The 18,538-nt window shown below is 42.9% G+C and overlaps 1 protein-coding gene across 1 annotated transcript in view; it reads left to right on the forward strand.

Annotated features, from left to right (window-relative positions):
• THBS4 (thrombospondin 4) overlaps positions 1 to 18,538 on the forward strand; it is a 50,222-nt gene that overhangs the window by 19,656 nt on the left and 12,028 nt on the right. The window contains exons 4-13 of the mRNA XM_060143201.1: positions 1,017 to 1,125; positions 1,515 to 1,597; positions 1,934 to 1,985; positions 2,206 to 2,408; positions 3,826 to 3,963; positions 5,587 to 5,655; positions 13,371 to 13,523; positions 16,557 to 16,661; positions 17,581 to 17,688; positions 17,989 to 18,148. Of these exons, the coding sequence (XP_059999184.1) occupies positions 1,017 to 1,125; positions 1,515 to 1,597; positions 1,934 to 1,985; positions 2,206 to 2,408; positions 3,826 to 3,963; positions 5,587 to 5,655; positions 13,371 to 13,523; positions 16,557 to 16,661; positions 17,581 to 17,688; positions 17,989 to 18,148 (1,180 nt within the window). The remainder of the gene's footprint in view (positions 1 to 1,016; positions 1,126 to 1,514; positions 1,598 to 1,933; positions 1,986 to 2,205; positions 2,409 to 3,825; positions 3,964 to 5,586; positions 5,656 to 13,370; positions 13,524 to 16,556; positions 16,662 to 17,580; positions 17,689 to 17,988; positions 18,149 to 18,538) is intronic.

The following is an 18,538-nucleotide window of genomic DNA, read 5'->3' on the forward strand; positions in this document are numbered from 1 at the left end:
GCAACCTAAATATCCATCAACAGAGGAACGGATAAAGAATATGTGGTACGTATATACAATGGAATATAACTCAGCCATAAAAAGGAATGAAACTGGGTCATTTGTAGAGACCTGGATGGACCTAGAGAGTGTCATACAGAGTGAAGTAAGTCAGAAAGAGAAAAACAAATATCGTATATTAACATATATATGTGGAATCTAGAAAAATGGTACAGATGAACCTGTTTGCAAGGCAGAAATAGACACAGATGTAGAGAAAAAATGTATGGACACCAAGAGGGGAAAGGCAGGGTGGGATGAATTGGGAGATAGGGATTGACATATATACACTAATATGTATAAAATAGATAACTAATGAGAACCTGCAGTATAGCACAAGGAACTCTACTCAGTGCTCTGTGGTGACCTAAATGGGAAGGAAATCCAAAAAAAGAGGGTGTATATGTATACGTATAGCTGATTCACTTCGCTGTACAGCAGAAACTAACACAACATTGTAAATCAACTATACCCCAATAAAAAAGAAAGAAAAAGAATATACACACACAAAAAAGAATATACGGTTTATTCATCTTCATAATCCAGGGAAACCAGAGACTTTGCTAAAACCTGGATCCAAGGCACCCTAAGAACAATAGTGTTTAAAATTGGGGTCAATGTCTTATTCATTACAGTCTAAACTCCATAAACAGACAACTCTTAAGAGGCTCCTGCCACAAAAGAGCTTGTTTACCATGAAGGAAAACTGCCTTTTCTCTTCTCCTAGTCACCTTCATGAGCCCTCAGACCATGCTGGACTCCAGCACTCTCCTAAGCTACTGGTTTCTTCCATATTTGCTTCAGTCAAAAGGACAGGGCTGGCAGGCTTCAGGAAAAAATGCAAACCCACAAAATTATGGAAAGTGTCAGAGTCCAAGTATTCAGGCCTACTGTGTTATGAAAATTGTGTGTGTCTGCAAGCTCACTGGCTTTTGAATGACATCAGCAATGTATGGTGTGAATCCGATCTCTTCCAGGACTCCTTGGAAGAGCTGAAGTTGGCGGTGAGAGGCTCGCTGTTCCAGGTGGCCAGCCTGCAAGACTGCTTCCTGCAGCAGAGCGAGCCGCTGGCTGCCACAAGCACAGGTGTGGGCTCTTGGGCAGTTTGCACACCTCCATCAACACAAACCCCCAGACCCCCGACTGGACTGGGTCCCATCCCAGAAAGGTGGGCTGTGGGCAGAGCAGCCCTACAGGATCATGTACCTACAGAGATGAGGCTCTTGTGCCAAGTCCAGGGCAAGGAATGTTTTCATTGCACTTTTATTAGTATAATTCATAGGAATTTGGTGTAACCAGCCCAGTGGCATCATTATCATTATGTTGTAGATGAATTAAATGAGTTTGACCCTAAACTAAATTCCTGTATCTTAGGTTCTTTGTCTTGATGGTCTCTGGGAAATCATTTGTTTTTGAGTCACTGTAGAAATAGCTGTCACTGACTGAACGTGCCTTATCTTCTGCTGTTCCTACAGGAGACTTCAATCGGCAGTTCTTGGGGCAGATGTCACAACTAAACCAGCTACTGGGAGAGGTGAAGGATCTTCTGAGACAGCAGGTAACAAGTAGGACATACCATCAGAGAAGGCCCAGTCTTATCAGAGAAGCTCTGTGTTGGAGTTAATGGATCTGCAGGCCTGCAGAGGCAGGGAGGGGACCTGGAGCCTGAGCCCAAGTGGCCCCGTGCAGCCTGCTGCCCTGGGGCTCTGAAAATGGGGGACCAGCCTGTGATAAACACACCAGGGCCCCATGCAGAGTGGGAACTACCAAGAGCTCCTTTAACACTCCTTTAAGTACTGCTTAATAGTTTGCTACTCATGGATTCTTTCACTCCTGGATTATACATCAGGAACTCCTTTTCCATCTTTTTTTTTCTCCCTTCCCATTTCTAAAGGTCAAGGAAACATCATTTTTGCGAAACACCATAGCTGAATGCCAGGCTTGCGGTAAGTGCTTTTCTAGTAACTGGTGCATTCTGAGTTGGACCAGCAAATGCCAACTGATGATGGGCCTGGGTGGGTGAGGCTCCACTGGCGCTGGTTTCTGGAGGTTTGGCACAGAGGCAGAGGGAAGGGAAAAGAAGTTCACTGCGAAACTAAACTTGATTCTGTATCAGCTCTGTTTTCTTGGTGGTTTATAAGCCTGTGGATGATGGTTTTCCTCTAGGTCCTCTCAGCTTTCAGTCTCCAACCCCCAACACCGTGGTGCCCCCCGTGCTCCCAGCATCCCTGATACCCCCAGTGCGCCGGTGTGATTCCAACCCGTGTTTCCGTGGCGTCCGATGTACCAACACCAGAGATGGCTTTCATTGTGGGCCCTGCCCTGAGGGCTACACAGGAAATGGGATCACCTGTTCTGACGTTGATGAGGTAAAAGTTCAACTAGATAGGATGGGGCTCCCTCAGTATCTTGTACATCCGACAGCTTATGGGAAAAGAAGCCATGTTGATGACTAAGGGATGACTTGGGTTGTCCTCCAGGCTACATAAAAAGTACTCCCTCAGGAATCCTTAGAGATCTGTGATGGTGGGAAGGAGGAGGCATGACATGCAGTTGTGGCCGTGATCATTGCGTCTCCCCTCCATGGTTCCCACTCTTCCAGCTTGTGTTACTGCAATGCTGAGATTTCAGCCTTCAACTCTAACGTTGATTCTTTCTCTTAAGCAGTCTCTGTGACAATTGTGATTTTTCCACACATTTGCAAACATGGGAGGGGAAAGATCTGGGTAAGAGTATATTTCAGGGGTTGCAACTGATTGCTTCAGGCTTCCTAAAACAGAGGAGCAGACAGGAATCTCAAACCAATAAGACCTTTTGAAGAGGCCCCATTATCTGTGAGTAACCAAAAGTGCCCAGAGATGGAGCCAGAAGGACATACAGCAAATACGGGCTGTTTGGCCAGCTGGCAAAGCCTCTGAAGGACCATCGTTAGCCAGTCACTGGTCCAGTCCCAAGACAGTGTTCGCAGTGGGTAGCAAGGCTGCCCCCATGTGCCTTTGGCCAGAGGAAGGCTGGAAGGAGCTTTCACCACACATGCATCCTGCAGGCTTGTGGTAGCGGATGACCTCCCCGGGTAGTAAGCAATTAAGATGGTCTTTAGTCATCCCTCCACTGGAAGAACATCTGCACATGTTTCACAGAACTGCATCTGGTTTTTATCTGTGAGCTGGAATTTTCCTCCTTTTGAAAGGGCAGGAAGTGGTCATGTTTTTTACATTAGTTGAACTGGTTAAAAACGAAACAAAACAAAACGAAATCAGAATGAACCTCCTAGACTGTGAGAGCCTAGGAACAGTCACGGACTTGGTAGGGCACAAAGGCAGGCACAGACCCTGATGAATCACATCTTACTCAGGAAACAACAACTGCCCTGGTTTTGTCTTCTCAAAGTCTTTTTCTTTGAGTAGTTGGTTCCTTTGGACTCAACTGATAGCTAGCTGACAAGTGGTCCAGGAGCACTGTCCTCTCACAGAGGTTTTAAAACTCCAAGTTAGAATATCAGGGAATTTGCGCTGGGAGGTAGACTGGTTAACATTAAGGACTCTTTCCACTCGGCTGTGCGTGATTCTATAATATAGCAAAAGCCCACTACAAGGAAACCTCCAGACCGTGTGGGTCAGGGATTCTGTGAGTAACTATGAAATTGGAAGCCTTTATTGCCTTTGATCATGTCGAGCACCAAAAAATGATAGTTAAATGAATCCCCAAGTCTGCACAAATAGATGAATGGAAGTTTGAGGGTGTTTTCTCCATGCGGCTAAAGAGTGAATTTTTCTTTCTCTCTAGTGCAAATACCATCCCTGCTACCCAGGCGTGCGCTGTGTGAACTTGGCTCCTGGCTTCAGATGTGACACCTGCCCGGTGGGCTTCACAGGGTCCACGGTGCAGGGTGTTGGGATCAATTTTGCCAAGACAAACAAGCAGGTGGGCTGAAGTTGTGGCCTTTTAATCTCTAATTACCAACAGAAAACCTTTGGTTGGTTCCCACCTCTTTCCATATAACCCTTTACCTCCCGGAGCGGCCAAGGGTGTGCAGAATGTCCTCATGCACTGCGGGCACATTAGGAGGTTTTCCAACTCATTTCATCAAGGCTAGTGAGGAGGAAGCTAGTCAGCTGGGATAATCGAGTAGCACTAGGAAAGCAGTGAAGGGGGTAATCCTGGATATGGGACATGTTTCAGCCTTATTTTGTTGGTAGCCTTTTGAACATTTTGTCCCACCAAATAACTTAAGAACTGGGGAAACAAAAGCTTTGAAAAATTAGGTCACTTTCATAGAGTCATTGTTGCTGATCAGAAGCTGTTTTAGAGATGAGAGGATTTCAAGAGTAGAAATAATCCCCTGAGGAAACCTGCCTTTCTTCTTATATAAGCTGTAAATTGCTGTAGAGCACTCAAGCACTTTGTGACAGTCTCCGTTTATTTCCAAATGTTCTACTATATCCTGACCATTGTTTAACTGACTGACCGTGAAATTCTTTTTGATGTTTTCAGCCCCTAAAAATGGTTGGTCTATAAACATATTTTACTACCTTACGGAAATTATTAGCTTTAAAGAAGGGCAGAGGTTCATTATTTCCTAGAAGCCTATCAAAGGATTCTAGAGGGCATCATTTTTTAGACTAGAAAAAGGAGCCAAGCTCGACACACACGAACGACAAGCCATTGGAGTAATGACCTAAGTTTTTCTTCCTCTTCTCTAAAGACAGAAGCGCCAAGACTAAGCTAAGGAAAATAGACAAAAAGAAACAGAAGGTGCTGTATGTAAGCTAGGAAGGAGCCCTTCCAGTGGATTTCCAGAATATGGCAGAATGAACTCAGGTCAAAGGGAACCAACTTGCTGAAATTAAACAACAAATTTTAATGCATGACCAATATCAAAAGAAATAAGAGGAAATGTGCAGGTTCGAGAAACAAAGAGGGAACTCAGAGGCAGAGCTGTGGGTGGAAACTGATGTCACAGCAGCTCATGGGAGGTGGGAGATGGTTTTAAGTCCTCCAAGTGGGAAACTGGGGTTCAAGCACTGTGTGGGTATAGCAGATGTAGTCTTGAACCTTTAGAAAGACCTAATACCCCTGAAGAAAGCCAGAAGTCTTAGAGAGCTACCCTACTTATTACAAGGAGATGAGAAAACTTTCTTAGCCCCCAAAAATCAACAGGAAGCTTGATGTCAGCTTTGGGACATGGTTGACAGAAATGACAGTTGCCCACAACAAATCAAAGCTCCAAGCTTATAAGACACATAGTCATGAGCTCCAAACCTATGTTACACATAGAATGCAGAAACAGGAGCCCCAAAATTGACATCAAAACCAGCCCTAGAGCAGTAAAATCCCCAGGACCCTGGCTAATATCACTTTGTGAAGAGACTCCAAAACTCAGGGCAAGTGGGACACCCTCAAGCAAAAGCAGGGCCACTAAGGATATACTCTGATCACCAGCCTACCTGAAATTGCACGTCCTCGCTTCACACAAGATGTCAAAACAAAGCAAAATGTATTTGTCTTTCTACTTAAACAGTGTCCCTTTAAACTTCTCTGCACTAGGTCTGCACTGACATCGATGAGTGTCGAAGTGGAGCGTGTGTTCTCAATTCTATCTGTGTTAACACTTTGGTGAGTATTTTTCATGGCTCTTGTTATCGAAGACTAGTTATTAAAACAAGTATGTGTACGTAAATCATAACCCCAAAACACATGGAGAACGTATGGGCATAATATATTTGACTTGCAAGTGAGGATAAAATTTGTGCTGAAAAACAGTGTTTAATGTAAGAGTAATTTATAAGTAATTTTCTATATAAGAATGATTTTATATGGGAATTCCCTTGTGGTCCAGTGGTTAGGACTCTGCGCTGTCACTGACGAGGGCTGGGGTTCAATCCCTGGTCGGGGAACTAAGATCCCGCAAGCTGTGTGGCATAGCCAAAAAATTAATAATAATAATAATTTTATAAATGCCAAATTTGTTCTTTATCTTCTCTCAAAGTTGCAGTGTTGGGCTTTGGGTTTTTTTTCTTTTTTTTTATACAGCAGTTCTCATTAGTCATCACTTTTATGCACATCAGTGTATACATGTCAATCCCAATCTCCCAAGTCATCACACTACCACCACCCCCTGCCATGGCTTTCCCCCCTTGGTGTCCATATGTTTCTTCTCTACATCGGTGTCTCTATTTCTGCCCTGCAAACCAGTTCATCTGTACCATTTTTCTAGGTTCCACATACATGCGTTAATATACGATATTTGTGTTTATCTTTCTGACTTACTTCACTCTGTATGACAGTCTGCAGGTCCATCCACGTCTCAAACAAATGACCCAATTTCATTCCTTTCTATGGCTGAGTAATATTCCATTGTATATGTGTGCCACATCTTTATCCATTCGTCTGTCAGTGGGCATTTAGGTTGTTTCCATGACCTGGCTATTGTAAACAGTGCTGCTATGAACATTGGGGTGCATGAGTCTTTTGGAATTATGGTTTTCTCTGGGTATATGCCCAGTAGTGGGATTGTTGTATCCCACTAAAAACTAAAAAATTCTATTTTTAGTTTTTTAAGGAACCTCCATACTGTTCTCCATAGTGGCTGTATCAATTTGCATTCCCGCCAACAGTGCAAGAGGGTTCCCTTTTCTCCACACCCTCTCCAGCATTTGTTGTTTGTAGATTTTCTGATGATGCCCATTCTAACTGGTGGGAGATGATACCTCATTGTAGTTTTGATTTGCATTTCTCTAATAATTAGTGATGTTGAGCAACTTTTCATGTGCTTCTTGGCCATCTGTCTTCTTTGGAGAAATGTCTATTTAGGTCTTCTTTCCATTTTTGGATTGGGTTGTTTGTTTTTTTCATATTGAGCTGCATGAGCTGTTTATATATTTTGGAGATTAATCCTTTGTCCGTTGATTCGTTTGCAAATATTTTCTCTCATTCTGAGGGTTGTCTTTTCGTCTTGTTTATGGTTTCCTTTGCTGTGCAAAAGCTTTTAAGTTTCATTAGTTCCCATTTGTTTATTTTTGTTTTTATTTCCATTACTCTAGGAGGTGGATCAAAAAAGATCTTGCTGTGATTTATGTCAAAGAGTGTTCTTCCTATGTTTTCCTCTAAGAGTTTTATAGTGTCCAGTCTTACATTTAGATCTCTAATCCATTTTGAGTTTATTTTTGTGTATGGTGTTGGGGAGTGTTCTAATGTCATTCTTTTACATGTAGCTGTCCAGTTTTCCCAGCAGCACTTACTGAAGAGACTCTCTTTTCTCCATTGTATATCCTTGCCTCCTTTGTCATAGATTAGTTGGCCGTAGGTGTGTGGGTTTATCTCTGGGCTTTCTATCTTGTTCCATTGATCTATGTTTCTGTTTTTGTGCCAGTACCATATTGTCTTGATTACTGTAGCTTTGTAGTATAGTCTGAAGTCAGGGAGTCTGATTCCTCCAGCTCCGTTTTTTTCCCTCAAGACTGCTTTGGATATTCAGGGTCTTTTTTGTCTCCATACAAATTTTAAGATTTTTTGTTCTAGTTCTGTAAAAAAGACCATTGGTAATTTGATAGGGATTGCACTGAATCTGTAGATTGCTTTGGGTAGTATAGTCATTTTCACAATATTGATTCTTCCACTCCAAGAACATGGTATATCTCTCCATCTGTTGGTATCATCTTTAATTTCTTTCATCAGTGTCTTATAGTTTTCTGCATACAGGTGTTTTGTCTCCCTAGGTAGGTTTATTCCTAGGTATTTTATTCTTTTTGTTGCAATGGTAAATGGGAGTGTTTCCTTAATTTCTCTTTCAGATTTTTCATCATTAGTGTATAGGAATGTAAGAGATTTCTGTGCATTAATTTTGTATCCGGCAACTTTACCAAATTCATTGATTAGCTCTAGTAGTTTTCTGGTGGCATCTTTAGGATTCTCTGGTATAGTATCATGTCATCTGCAAAGAGTGACAGTTTTACTTCTTCTTTTCCAATTTGTATTCCTTTTATTTCTTTTTCTTCTCTGATTGCTGTGGCTAGGACTTCCAAAACTATGTTGAATAATAGAGGCAAGAGTGGACATCCTTGTCTTTTTCCTGATCTTAGAGGAAGTGCTTTCAGTTTTTCACTATTGAGAATGATGTTTGCTGTGGGTTTGTCATATGTGGCCTTTATTATGTTGAGGTAGGTTCCCTCTATGCCCACTTTCTGGAGAGTTTTTTATCATAAATGGGTGTTGAATTTTGTCATAAGCTTTTTCTGCATCTATTGAGATGATCATATGGTTTTTATTCTTCAGTTTGTTAATATGCTTTATCACATTGATTGATTTGCGTATATTGAAGAATCCTTGCATCCCTGGGATAAATCCCACTTGGTCATGGGGTATGATCCTTTTAATGTGTTGTTAGATTCTGTTTGCTAGTATTTTGTTGAGGATCTTTGCATCTATATTCATCAGTGATGTTGGTCTGTAATTTTCTTTTTTTGTAGTATCTTTGTCTGGTTTTGGTATGTCTGGTTTTGTGTGATGGTAGCCTCACAGAATGAGTTTGGGAGTGTTCCTTCCTCTGCAATTTTTGGAATAGTTTGAGAAGGATGGGTTTAGCTCTTCTCTGAATGTTTGATAGAATTCACCTGTGAAGCCATCTGGTCCTGGACTTTTGTTTGTTGGAAGATTTTTAATCACAGTTTCAATTTCATTGCTTGTGATTGGTCCGTTCATATTTTCTATTTCTTCCTGGTTCAGTCTTGGAAGGTTATACCTTTCTAAGAATGTGTCCATTTCTTCCAGATTGTCCATTTTATTGGCATAGAGTTGCTTGTAGTAGTCTCTTAGGATGCTTTGTGTTTCTGCGGTGTCTGTTGTAACTCCTTTTTCATTTCTAATTTTATTGATTTGAGTCCTCTCCCTCTTTTTCTTGATGAGTCTGGCTAATGGTTTATCAATTTTGTTTATCTTCTCAAAGAACCAGCTTTTAGTTTTATTGATATTTGCTATCATTTCCTTCATTTTCATTTATTTCTGATCTGATCTTTATGATTTCTTTCCTTCTGCTAACTTTGGGTTTTGTTTGTTCTTCTTTCTCTAGTTCCTTTAGGTGTAAGGTTAGATTGTTTATTTGAGATTTTTCTTGTTTCTTGAGGTAGGCTTGTATAGCCATAAACTTCCCTCTTAGAACTGCTTTTGCTGCATCCCATAGGTTTTGGATCGTCGTGTTTTCATTGTCATTTGTCTCTAGGTGTTTTTTGATTTCCTCTTTGATTTCCTCAGTGATCTCTTGGTTATTTAGTAACATATTGTTTAGCCTCCATGTTTTTGTGGTTTTTACATTTTTTCCCCTGTAATGATTTCTAATCTCATAACATTGTGGTCAGAAAAGATGCTTGATATGATTTCAATTTTCTTAAGTTTACTGAGGCTTGATTTGTGACCCAAGATGTGATCTATCCTGGAGAATGTTCCATGCCCGCTTGAGAAGAAAGTGTAATCTGCTGTTTTGGGATGGAATGTCCTATAAATATCAATTAAATCTATCTGGTCTATTGTGTCATTTAAAGCTTGTGTTTCCTTATTTATTTTCATTTTGGATGATCTGTCCATTGGTGTAAGTGAGGTGTTAACGTCCCCCACTATTATTGTGTTACTGTCGATTTCTTCTTTTATAGCTGTTAGCAGTTGCCTTATGTATTGAGGTGCTCCTATGCTGGGTGCATGTATATTTATAATTGTTATATCTTCTTCTCAGATTGATCCCCTGATCATTATGTAGTGTCCTTCCTTTTCTCTTGTAACATTGTTTATTTTAAAGTCTATTTTATCTGATATGAGTATTGCTACTCCAGCTTTCTTTTGATTTCCATTTGCATGGAATATCTTTTTCCATGCCCTCACTTTCAGTCTGAATGTGTCCCTAGGTCTGAAGTGGGTCTCTTGTAGACAGCATATAGATGGGTCTTGTTTTTGTATCCGTTCGGAAAGCCTGTGTCTTTTGGTTGGAGCGTTTAATCCATTCATGTTTAGGGTAGTTATCAATATATATGTTCCTATGACCATTTTCTTAATTGTTTTGGGTTTGTTTTTGTAGGTCCTTTTCTTCTTTTGTGTTTCCCACTTAGAGAAGTTCCTTTAGCATTTGTTGTAGAGCTTGTTTGGTGGTGCTGAATTCTCTTAGCTTTTGCTTGTCTGTAAAGCTTTTGATTTCTCCATCAAATCTGAATGAGATCCTTGCTGGGTAGAGTAATCTTGGTTGTAGCTTCTTCCCTTTCATCACTTTAAGTATATCATGCCACTCCCTTCTGGCTTGTAGAGTTTCTGCTGAGAAATCAGCTGTTAACCTTATGGGAGTTCCCTTGTGTGTTATTTGTTGTTTTTCTCTTGCTGCTTTTAATAATTTTTCTTTGTCTTTAATTTTTGCCAATTTGATTACTATATGTCTCGGTGTGTTTCTCCTTGGGTTTATCCTGTATTGGACTCTCTGTGCTTCCTGGACTTGGGTGGCTATTTCCTTTCCCATGTTAGGGAAGTTTTCGACTATAATCTCTTCAATATTTTCTCTGGTCCTTTCTCTCTCTCTTCTCCTTCTGGGACCCCTATAATGCGAATGTTGTTGCATTTAATGTTGTCCCAGAGGTCTCTTCAACCTCCCAGAGGTTGTCTTCATTTCTTTTCATTCTTTTTTCTTTCTTCTGTTCCACAGCAGTGAATTCCACCATTCTGTCTTACAGGTTACTTGTCTGTTCTTCTGCCTCAATTACTCTGCTATTGATTCCTTCTAGTGTAGTTTTCATTTCAGTTATTGTATTGTTCACCTCTGTTTGTTTGTTCTTTAATTCTTCTAGGTCTTTGTTAAACATTTCTTGCATCTTCTCGATCTTTGCCTCCATTCTTTTCCCGAGGTCCTGGATCATCTTCACTATCATTACTCTGAATTCTTTTTCTGGAAGGTTGCCTATCTCCACTTCATTTAGTTGTTTTTCTGGGGTTTTATCTTGTTCCTTCATCTGGTACATAGCCCTCTGCCTTTTCATCTTGTCTATCTTTCTGTGAATGTGGTTTTTGTTCCACAAGCTGCAGGATTGTAGTTCTTCTTGCTTCTGCTGTCTGCCCTCTGGTGGATGAGGCTATCTCAGAGGCTTATGCAAGTTTCCTGATCAGTGTTGGGCTTTTGAATTAATGTTTATTGAATAAAATACTATCATTCTAGTATTTTTTAAATAGGAAGAGCTTTTTAGTTTGTATTAATAGTTCAGTATCCCAAAATATGCATTTTACTCGTGACAACACAATTCCCAAATGGTATTCATTATTTTCATAGGACTTCTCGAAAGTCATTTGTATTAAATTAAAATGCCTAACGCTTAGTGGGTTGAATTTTTTTTTAACATCTTTATTGGGGTATAATTGCTTTACAATGGTGTGTTAGTTTCTGCTTTATAACAAAGTGAATCAGTTATACATATACATATGTTCCCATATCTCTTCCCTCTTGCGTCTCCCTCCCTCCCACCCTCCCTATCCCACCCCTCCAGGCGGTCACAAAGCACCGAGCTGATCTCCCTGTGCTATGTGGCTGCTTCCCACTAGCTATCTACCTTACGTTTTGTAGTGTATATATGTCCATGCCTCTCTCTCGCTTTGTCACAGCTCACCCTTCCCCCTCCCCATATCCTCAAGTCTGTTCTCTAGTAGGTTTGTGTCTTTATTCCTGTCTTACCCCTAGGTTCTTCATGACATTTTTTTTTCTTAAATTCCATATATATGTGTTAGCATATGATATTTGTCTTTCTCTTTCTGACTTACTTCACTCTGTATGACAGACTCTAGGTCTATCCACCTCATTACAAATAGCTCAATTTCGTTTCTTTTTATGGCTGAATAATATTCCATTTGGGTTGAAATTTTAACTAATCAGATTTGGCTTTTATTCCTGAAAGTTCCTATTGACTCTTTCCAAGGTGACAGGTGTAGCACAGTAGACTGTCAATGAAGGAACTATTGGCTCCAGGTATGACTGCTTCTCATTTACTGTATGTTCCTGGGAAAGGTTTTTAATCTCTAGGTTCCTAGCTTCCTTATATGTCAAAGCATTTTATAAATATCAAGTCACTTATTTTAATCCTCACAACAAACCTGTCAATAGGCACTATTATTATCCCCATTTTACAGTTGAAGAAACTGAGGGACAGGAAAGTTAAATAATTAGGCGAAGGCCACACATCTCATAAGACATCTAGTCTGGCTGCAGAGCCCTGTTCTTATCCACAATGCTGCCTAGGAATATACTGGGACTTACTAGCTTTTTAGCTTCTTAGCTTTTTACCAGGACAAAGCTAGTCTGCAGAAATGGATTTGGGAGACACTGACATGAAGGTAATAACTAAAGTCACTCAGGGAGAGGAAAAGTAGACAGTGGAACTGTCTACAAAATAGAACTCTAGAAAACCTCAAAAATGAAGGAGTAGGCAAAGGAAAAAGAGCAGAGAAACAAAGAAAAGGAAAGAACTGACCAAAGGGAGTCTTCCAATGAGGCTGACAGATCAAGAAAGACCATTGGAGAGAATTCCTTGGCGGTCCAGTGGTTAGGATTCTCCCAGGGCCTGAGTTCAATCCCTGGTTGGGGAACTAAGATCCCACAAGCCCTGCAGTGTGGGCAAAATAAAATAATAATACTTGGAAAGCATCTTTTGGATTCAGTGAGTCAGGGGTTGTGAGTGACCAAAATCATTGAATTGTGTAGTTTATGTGGATGTCTTTCATGATATGTAAAGTCTATCTCAGTAAAAAAGAAAAAAAAAGAAGTCAAGCTTGTCCCAGAAGCGCCACCGCAATGGAGCTGACAGCTCACTTGCCAGGTTGCTTTCACAGCACCCCACCTCATCAAGAATTCTCAGCGCAAGGCCGACGACATTTCTCTGTTCCTTTGTCACTTGATTGTTAAAAAAAAAAAAAGCCAAATGAACATTAAAAACAATTTTCTCATTTGCTTTTTTACCAAACCGTGTTCTTTGTCCCCAGAGTAAATTTTCTCACTCCACCTCCCAGGACTTCACTGGAGCTTTCAGCCCTTTCCTCCTTGCCCTCCACAGTGGAGCCGGCAAGTCAAAGTGGCTCACTGGCCAGCCTTCTCCCTTCGATTGTGTTCCTTCATGTCTCCGTGGCCTGCTGTGGCTTCCAGTCTGGTAGTGTCTCCCCCAATACTCACACAGTGTTAGAAGACATACACATAAGCAGAGGCAGGCATGGGGCTCGCTTCATCCTGGCATCATCGAGTACATGTAAAAATAGACACAAGCGCCGTACCTTTGCTCACAGGTCTGAGGCCCTGGCTCACCGTCTTGCTCTGCTCCTTACAGGGATCTTATCGCTGTGGGCCTTGTAAACCAGGATACATTGGTGATCAGACGAGGGGATGCAAAATGGAAAGAAATTGCAGGAATCCAGAACTGAACCCTTGCAGCGTGAACGCACAGTGCATTGAAGAGAGGCAGGGGGATGTGACATGCGTGGTAAGTTGTTTGCTACTTGCTTTATCATTTTCCCCCTTCCATTTGAAACACCATGCCTCTCCAGTTTCTACTTGCTTCAGGGTAAAAGTACTCAAGAATGAAAACAATTCCATCAAAGTAAACAAAGGATGTAGTAATAACAGAGTCAGCTGAGTTTGTGGGGAGCAATCTGAAGTCCACCTGACCATCAGCCACCCTCTTTCTCTCCCTCTTGGCCGTGGGTCGGCACCATCCCCTTGGGCACCTCGGTGGTGGAGCCCCAGCTCCCAGCCACCCCCTCTGGAAGGCCCAAGAAGTGAACAGCCAGAGCGGAAGGAGCCTCCTTCCCTCCCTTCCGACTGCTGCCCTTCCTTACTGTCCTCACCCTGAGGGCATCCAGTTTCAAAGTCTGGCCTCATACTCTAGGAGGTGAGCCACAGTGGAGGGCTGGTGGGCTGCTCTTATAAACCCTGGGAGGAAACCTCCCATCTTCCGCAGCACCCTCTGTTCTCTGTGTCCACCTCGGCCGGGTTCAGGAGTAGCTTAGTGGGTGCTCACTCCCCTTCCCATGCGGTTCCCCACCCGGGAGCCAGCCTGGGGAGGAGGAGGGAGGTGGGTAGAGGGCAGGGCAGTTGCAGCCTTGCAAGGGTCTCCCACCAGGCAGGTGTGTAGTGGTCCCTTGGCGAGGAATGAGGTTCATGCCTGCCATCCATCCTGCCCTGGAGTCCTGGGGGATTCTAGGCGCTGCTCAATCAGCCGTCTTCAGCCACTCACCTCCCCAGGGAGCCAGGCTCTTTAGAGTTGGGGGCTCATAGGTTCATGGCGATCACCCTGAGCGGCAGGATGGATCCTGGGAGACTTTTTCTCTCTTCTTTATACCTCAGACTCAGACTCCCTTACCTTCATGTTCTCAGAATTTTCTACAATGGGCATATCACTTTCAAATAGGAAAAATGAGAAGAATCAAAACTAAGTTAGAGAAATAACTGTAATGGCACCAGCTCTCTCCATCAACACAGATAATTTGTAACAAGATACTGATGAAGGAATGGGCTGGGTTCAAGGGGTTCCTCTAATTCCTGTTGATGGGGCATGTTTATTCCCATTGAGAGGCAAGCGTATATCTATGTTTAAATCCTCATTTTCTGTGAACAAATTAACGATTCCCCTGGGATGGTGGGTGATGAGGCTCTTCATGTGTTTTGTGTTTTTTTCCCTTAATGTGTTTTTGAATTTGTGGTGAGGCACAATGACAGATGGTAAAGGATTAATACACTTGGTGTGACTACTAAAATAATTTAATCTGCCAGAAAATGGCTCATTAAAAACAACCTTGTTCCTAGAGGAAATCTTTTCTTCATTAAAATGAGTCAAGGACCATACCCCACGGCTGAGCTCTCCAGGCCCTCTGAAGGCCCTGCTGAAGCAATTGAACAGAAATAGGGGTAGTTACTGGGAGGCGTGTCTTTGGATTCTGCCTTCCACATCTCTGGTTGCAGAAGCGGGGTGCACACGATTAAGAACAGCCAGCCTGCAGCTTAGGAAGTCACTGGTCTTAAATCACGTTATTTTGATTAATGAGGGCAGGAAATTTAACATTTCCTCATGTAAAGTTTCTTTTTCCTTGGCCCTGTTCCCCCGGCTCTTACCTGCCCCTGCCTTGCTGGTTCCCTGTCATTTTCCAGGCCCCCTTGTCTCCTGTTCCTTCTGCAGTTCTGCCTGCCCCTCCTCGGGCACCTATCCTGCTCCTGAGCTGAGCTCCCAGGTACCACCTCATACCCAGGACACCTCTTACAGAAGGATTTCCTTTCTCTTGGGTTTATCCTTCATCCTTTAGCCAGGCCAACTATATGGAATATCAGAGGGAGAACTCAAAGTGCATGTTAACCAAATACATGTGGCAGAAAACATTGAACTGGGACAGTCTTGAGTTCAAGTCCCAGCTCTGAGACCTTGGGCAAGGGACTTAGCCACTCTGAGCTGAGTCGACTCTTTTGTAAAATGGGATAGTGATGACCTTGCAGCATCATTGTAAGGACTGGAGATAATGCTTATAGAGTCCGGTATAGAATAACTGTTATTTTAATGCCTCTTCTGCTGACAATGAAGGCTTGCTCTCAGCAGCTGGTGGTGGCACGGAACTTGGGTAGACTTTTCCAGAAACGTAGAGAACATGCAGACCCAGCACTACCCCTGTGGGAATCTTCACCTGTTAAAAGATACGAGTGGAGGTAAAGCACTTTGGAAGGTTCCTGCTGTGGTGGACATTGATCTAGAAGACCGTTAGGTTCAGAGATACGACTGGCTCCAGAATGCTAAGGAAGGTGCCACAGCGGCCGCTCCACCCTTGTGTGCATCCATTTCCACTGGGAGAAGAAACTGGACAATCACATGGAGAACATTTTGACGATACTTCAAAAGTACAAATAGCCTTTGAACCAAGAATTTCATGCTAAGAAGCCAGTACAGGTGCAGAATGATAAACGTCCTCAGATTCTTTGTGGCAGCATTGTTTGCGACAGAAAAAGGTTTTAACGACTTGACACCGACCAGTAGGGGACTGGTTGAATTCATTGAGGTGCATGCATTCCACTTTATGTATGTTATCTCTGTGCCCATTAGAAAGGAAGACACTAATCTACGTGTGGTAATATGAAAAGAGCTCTAAGATATAATGTTGATTTTTTAAAAATTCAAGGTACAGAGCAGTGTTTATATGTGTGCTACCAATTGTGCTGAACGACAAAAAGAGAAAACGTATGTGTGTTTGCTGATCTCTGCCCAGCATGTCTCTGAAAGTATTCATGAGAGCAGATTGCCTTGATTCCTGAGCCAAGGTGCAAGAGCAGGAAGGAGTTTTCACTCTTCCTTTGTACTTTTTGAATTTTGAAGCAGTAGACTATTCAAAACACAGTTTAATAGTTTTAAAATCCTGCGAACAAAGCTTTCTGGCCCTCCCTCTGGGGATGCACACACAGGAGCAGAGGCCCCTGTCGGACCCTGGCCTCCCACCAGGCTCAGCTCCTGGACTCCTGACGGGTTTTTCCTTCACAGTGTGGGGTTGGCTGGGCTGGTGACGGCTACATCTGCGGAAAGGACGTGGACATTGACAGCTACCCTGACGAAGAATTGCTGTGCTCTGCTAGCAACTGCAAAAAGGTAAGGGGGTCGAGCAGGAGAAAAAAACACACACACGCACATGCACGCACACTCACTCTGTGGCTTTCCAAAGCCACGTCTTATATGGGGCAGAGGTTCTGTGGCTTCCATTTAAAACTGTATTTTTGAAGTAGCTGCATCTCAAATGTAGCAAAACAGCCATCAACAATAAAGCCAGACAGGTAGGGACTTCCCTGGTGGCACAGTGGTTAAGAATCTGCCTGCCAATGCAGGCGGAGACACAGGTTCGAGCCCTAGTCTGGGAAGATCCCGCATGCCGTGGAGCAACTAAGCCCGTGCACCACAACTACTGAGCCTGCACTCTAGAGCCCGTGAGCCACAACTGCTGAGCCCATGTGCCACAACTACTGAAGCCCGTGAGCCCGTGTGCCTAGAGCCTTACTCCACAACAAAGAGTAGCCCCCGCTCACCACAACTAGAGAAAGCACGCAGCAATGAAGACCCAACGCAGCCAAAAATAAATAAGTTTATTTAAAAAAAAAAAGCCAGACAGGTACAGGCAGAAATAGTTTTTGACTTAAGACAGATGGAGATGGGGATGGGGGAAATGGGGAGAAGTTGATGAAAGGGTGCAAACTTTCTGCCATGAGGTGAATAAGATCTGAGGATCTAATGTATAACATGGTGACTATAGTTGATAACACTGTACTGTGTAGTTGAAATTTGCTAAGAGTGTAGAACTTAAATGTTCTCAGCAAAAAAAATGGGGAGATAAACATGTGAGGTGATGCATATGTTAATTAACTCAATGGGGGAATCCCTTCACAATATCAACGTATATCAAATCGTCACACTATACACTTTAAATGTCTTGCAATTTTATTTGTCAGTTATACCTCAATAAAGCTGAAAAAATACAAATGTAGATGTGTCTCTGAGCTGTGTTTCTCCAACTTAGGACAACTGCAAGTATGTGCCAAATTCCGGCCAAGAGGATGCAGACGGAGATGGCCTTGGAGATGCTTGTGACGAGGATGCTGATGGAGATGGGATCCTGAATGAGCAGGTAAGTACCTGCTTTGCTGGGAGGGCCTATGAATTGCCACGTACCAGGGATGGTGGAAGAAAGGCCGTGAAGTCAACTATTAATCATCCCGATTGTCTGTTCCCATGCCTGCGTTCCCATGGCACTGCAGTTTTTTATTCTAAGATTATGAAATGTTTATAAAACTGATGAACTTGGGCCTCCTGAGTTGCGACATCTCATGCCAGTCGGGGGAAGGTTGGCTGGCATCCACCGCAGGACCAGGCACACAGTGGGGATTCAGTAAAAGTCAGAGTTAATGTCGGTCTTTTGATCCTTTAGGACAACTGTGTCCTGACTCACAATGTGGACCAGAGGAACAGTGACAAAGATATGTTTGGGGATGCCTGTGATAACTGCCGGAATGTCCTAAATAATGACCAGAAGGACACGGACGGAGATGGAAAAGGAGATGCCTGCGATGACGACATGGATGGAGATGGTGGGTGTGTCTTGCTTAGTCTTTTACTTGGGACTCATTTGTCCTTTTTCCCCTTGTTCTCTCTGAGGAGCAGGAATAGAATGACTGACTCTGAGGGCCTTTCCGCTCCAGGGGGTTCCACATGGCCTGTGCCTGGTGGCCCCAAGGCCCACTTGTTTCTGTGGAAGAAGAACCCTGGTGTTCTGGGAACTCTACATCATTGCCAGAAACTTTGTAGGAATCCCTTCGAGCAGTGTCTTGTCAGGGATGTGATTTTGTAGGGCATCTGTCTTCCCAGACTGCAGCTTTCCTCCCTCCCCACCATCCTTCTCATGCATAAGGGTCCTGGAAGTGGAGGATTGAGGTAGAGGGGCTGAGCAGGGTCATGGGCTGCAGCCCTGGATCAGGCTC

This window comes from Lagenorhynchus albirostris, chromosome 3, assembly GCF_949774975.1.
Source record: "Lagenorhynchus albirostris chromosome 3, mLagAlb1.1, whole genome shotgun sequence".
Classification (NCBI taxonomy): domain Eukaryota; kingdom Metazoa; phylum Chordata; class Mammalia; order Artiodactyla; family Delphinidae; genus Lagenorhynchus; species Lagenorhynchus albirostris.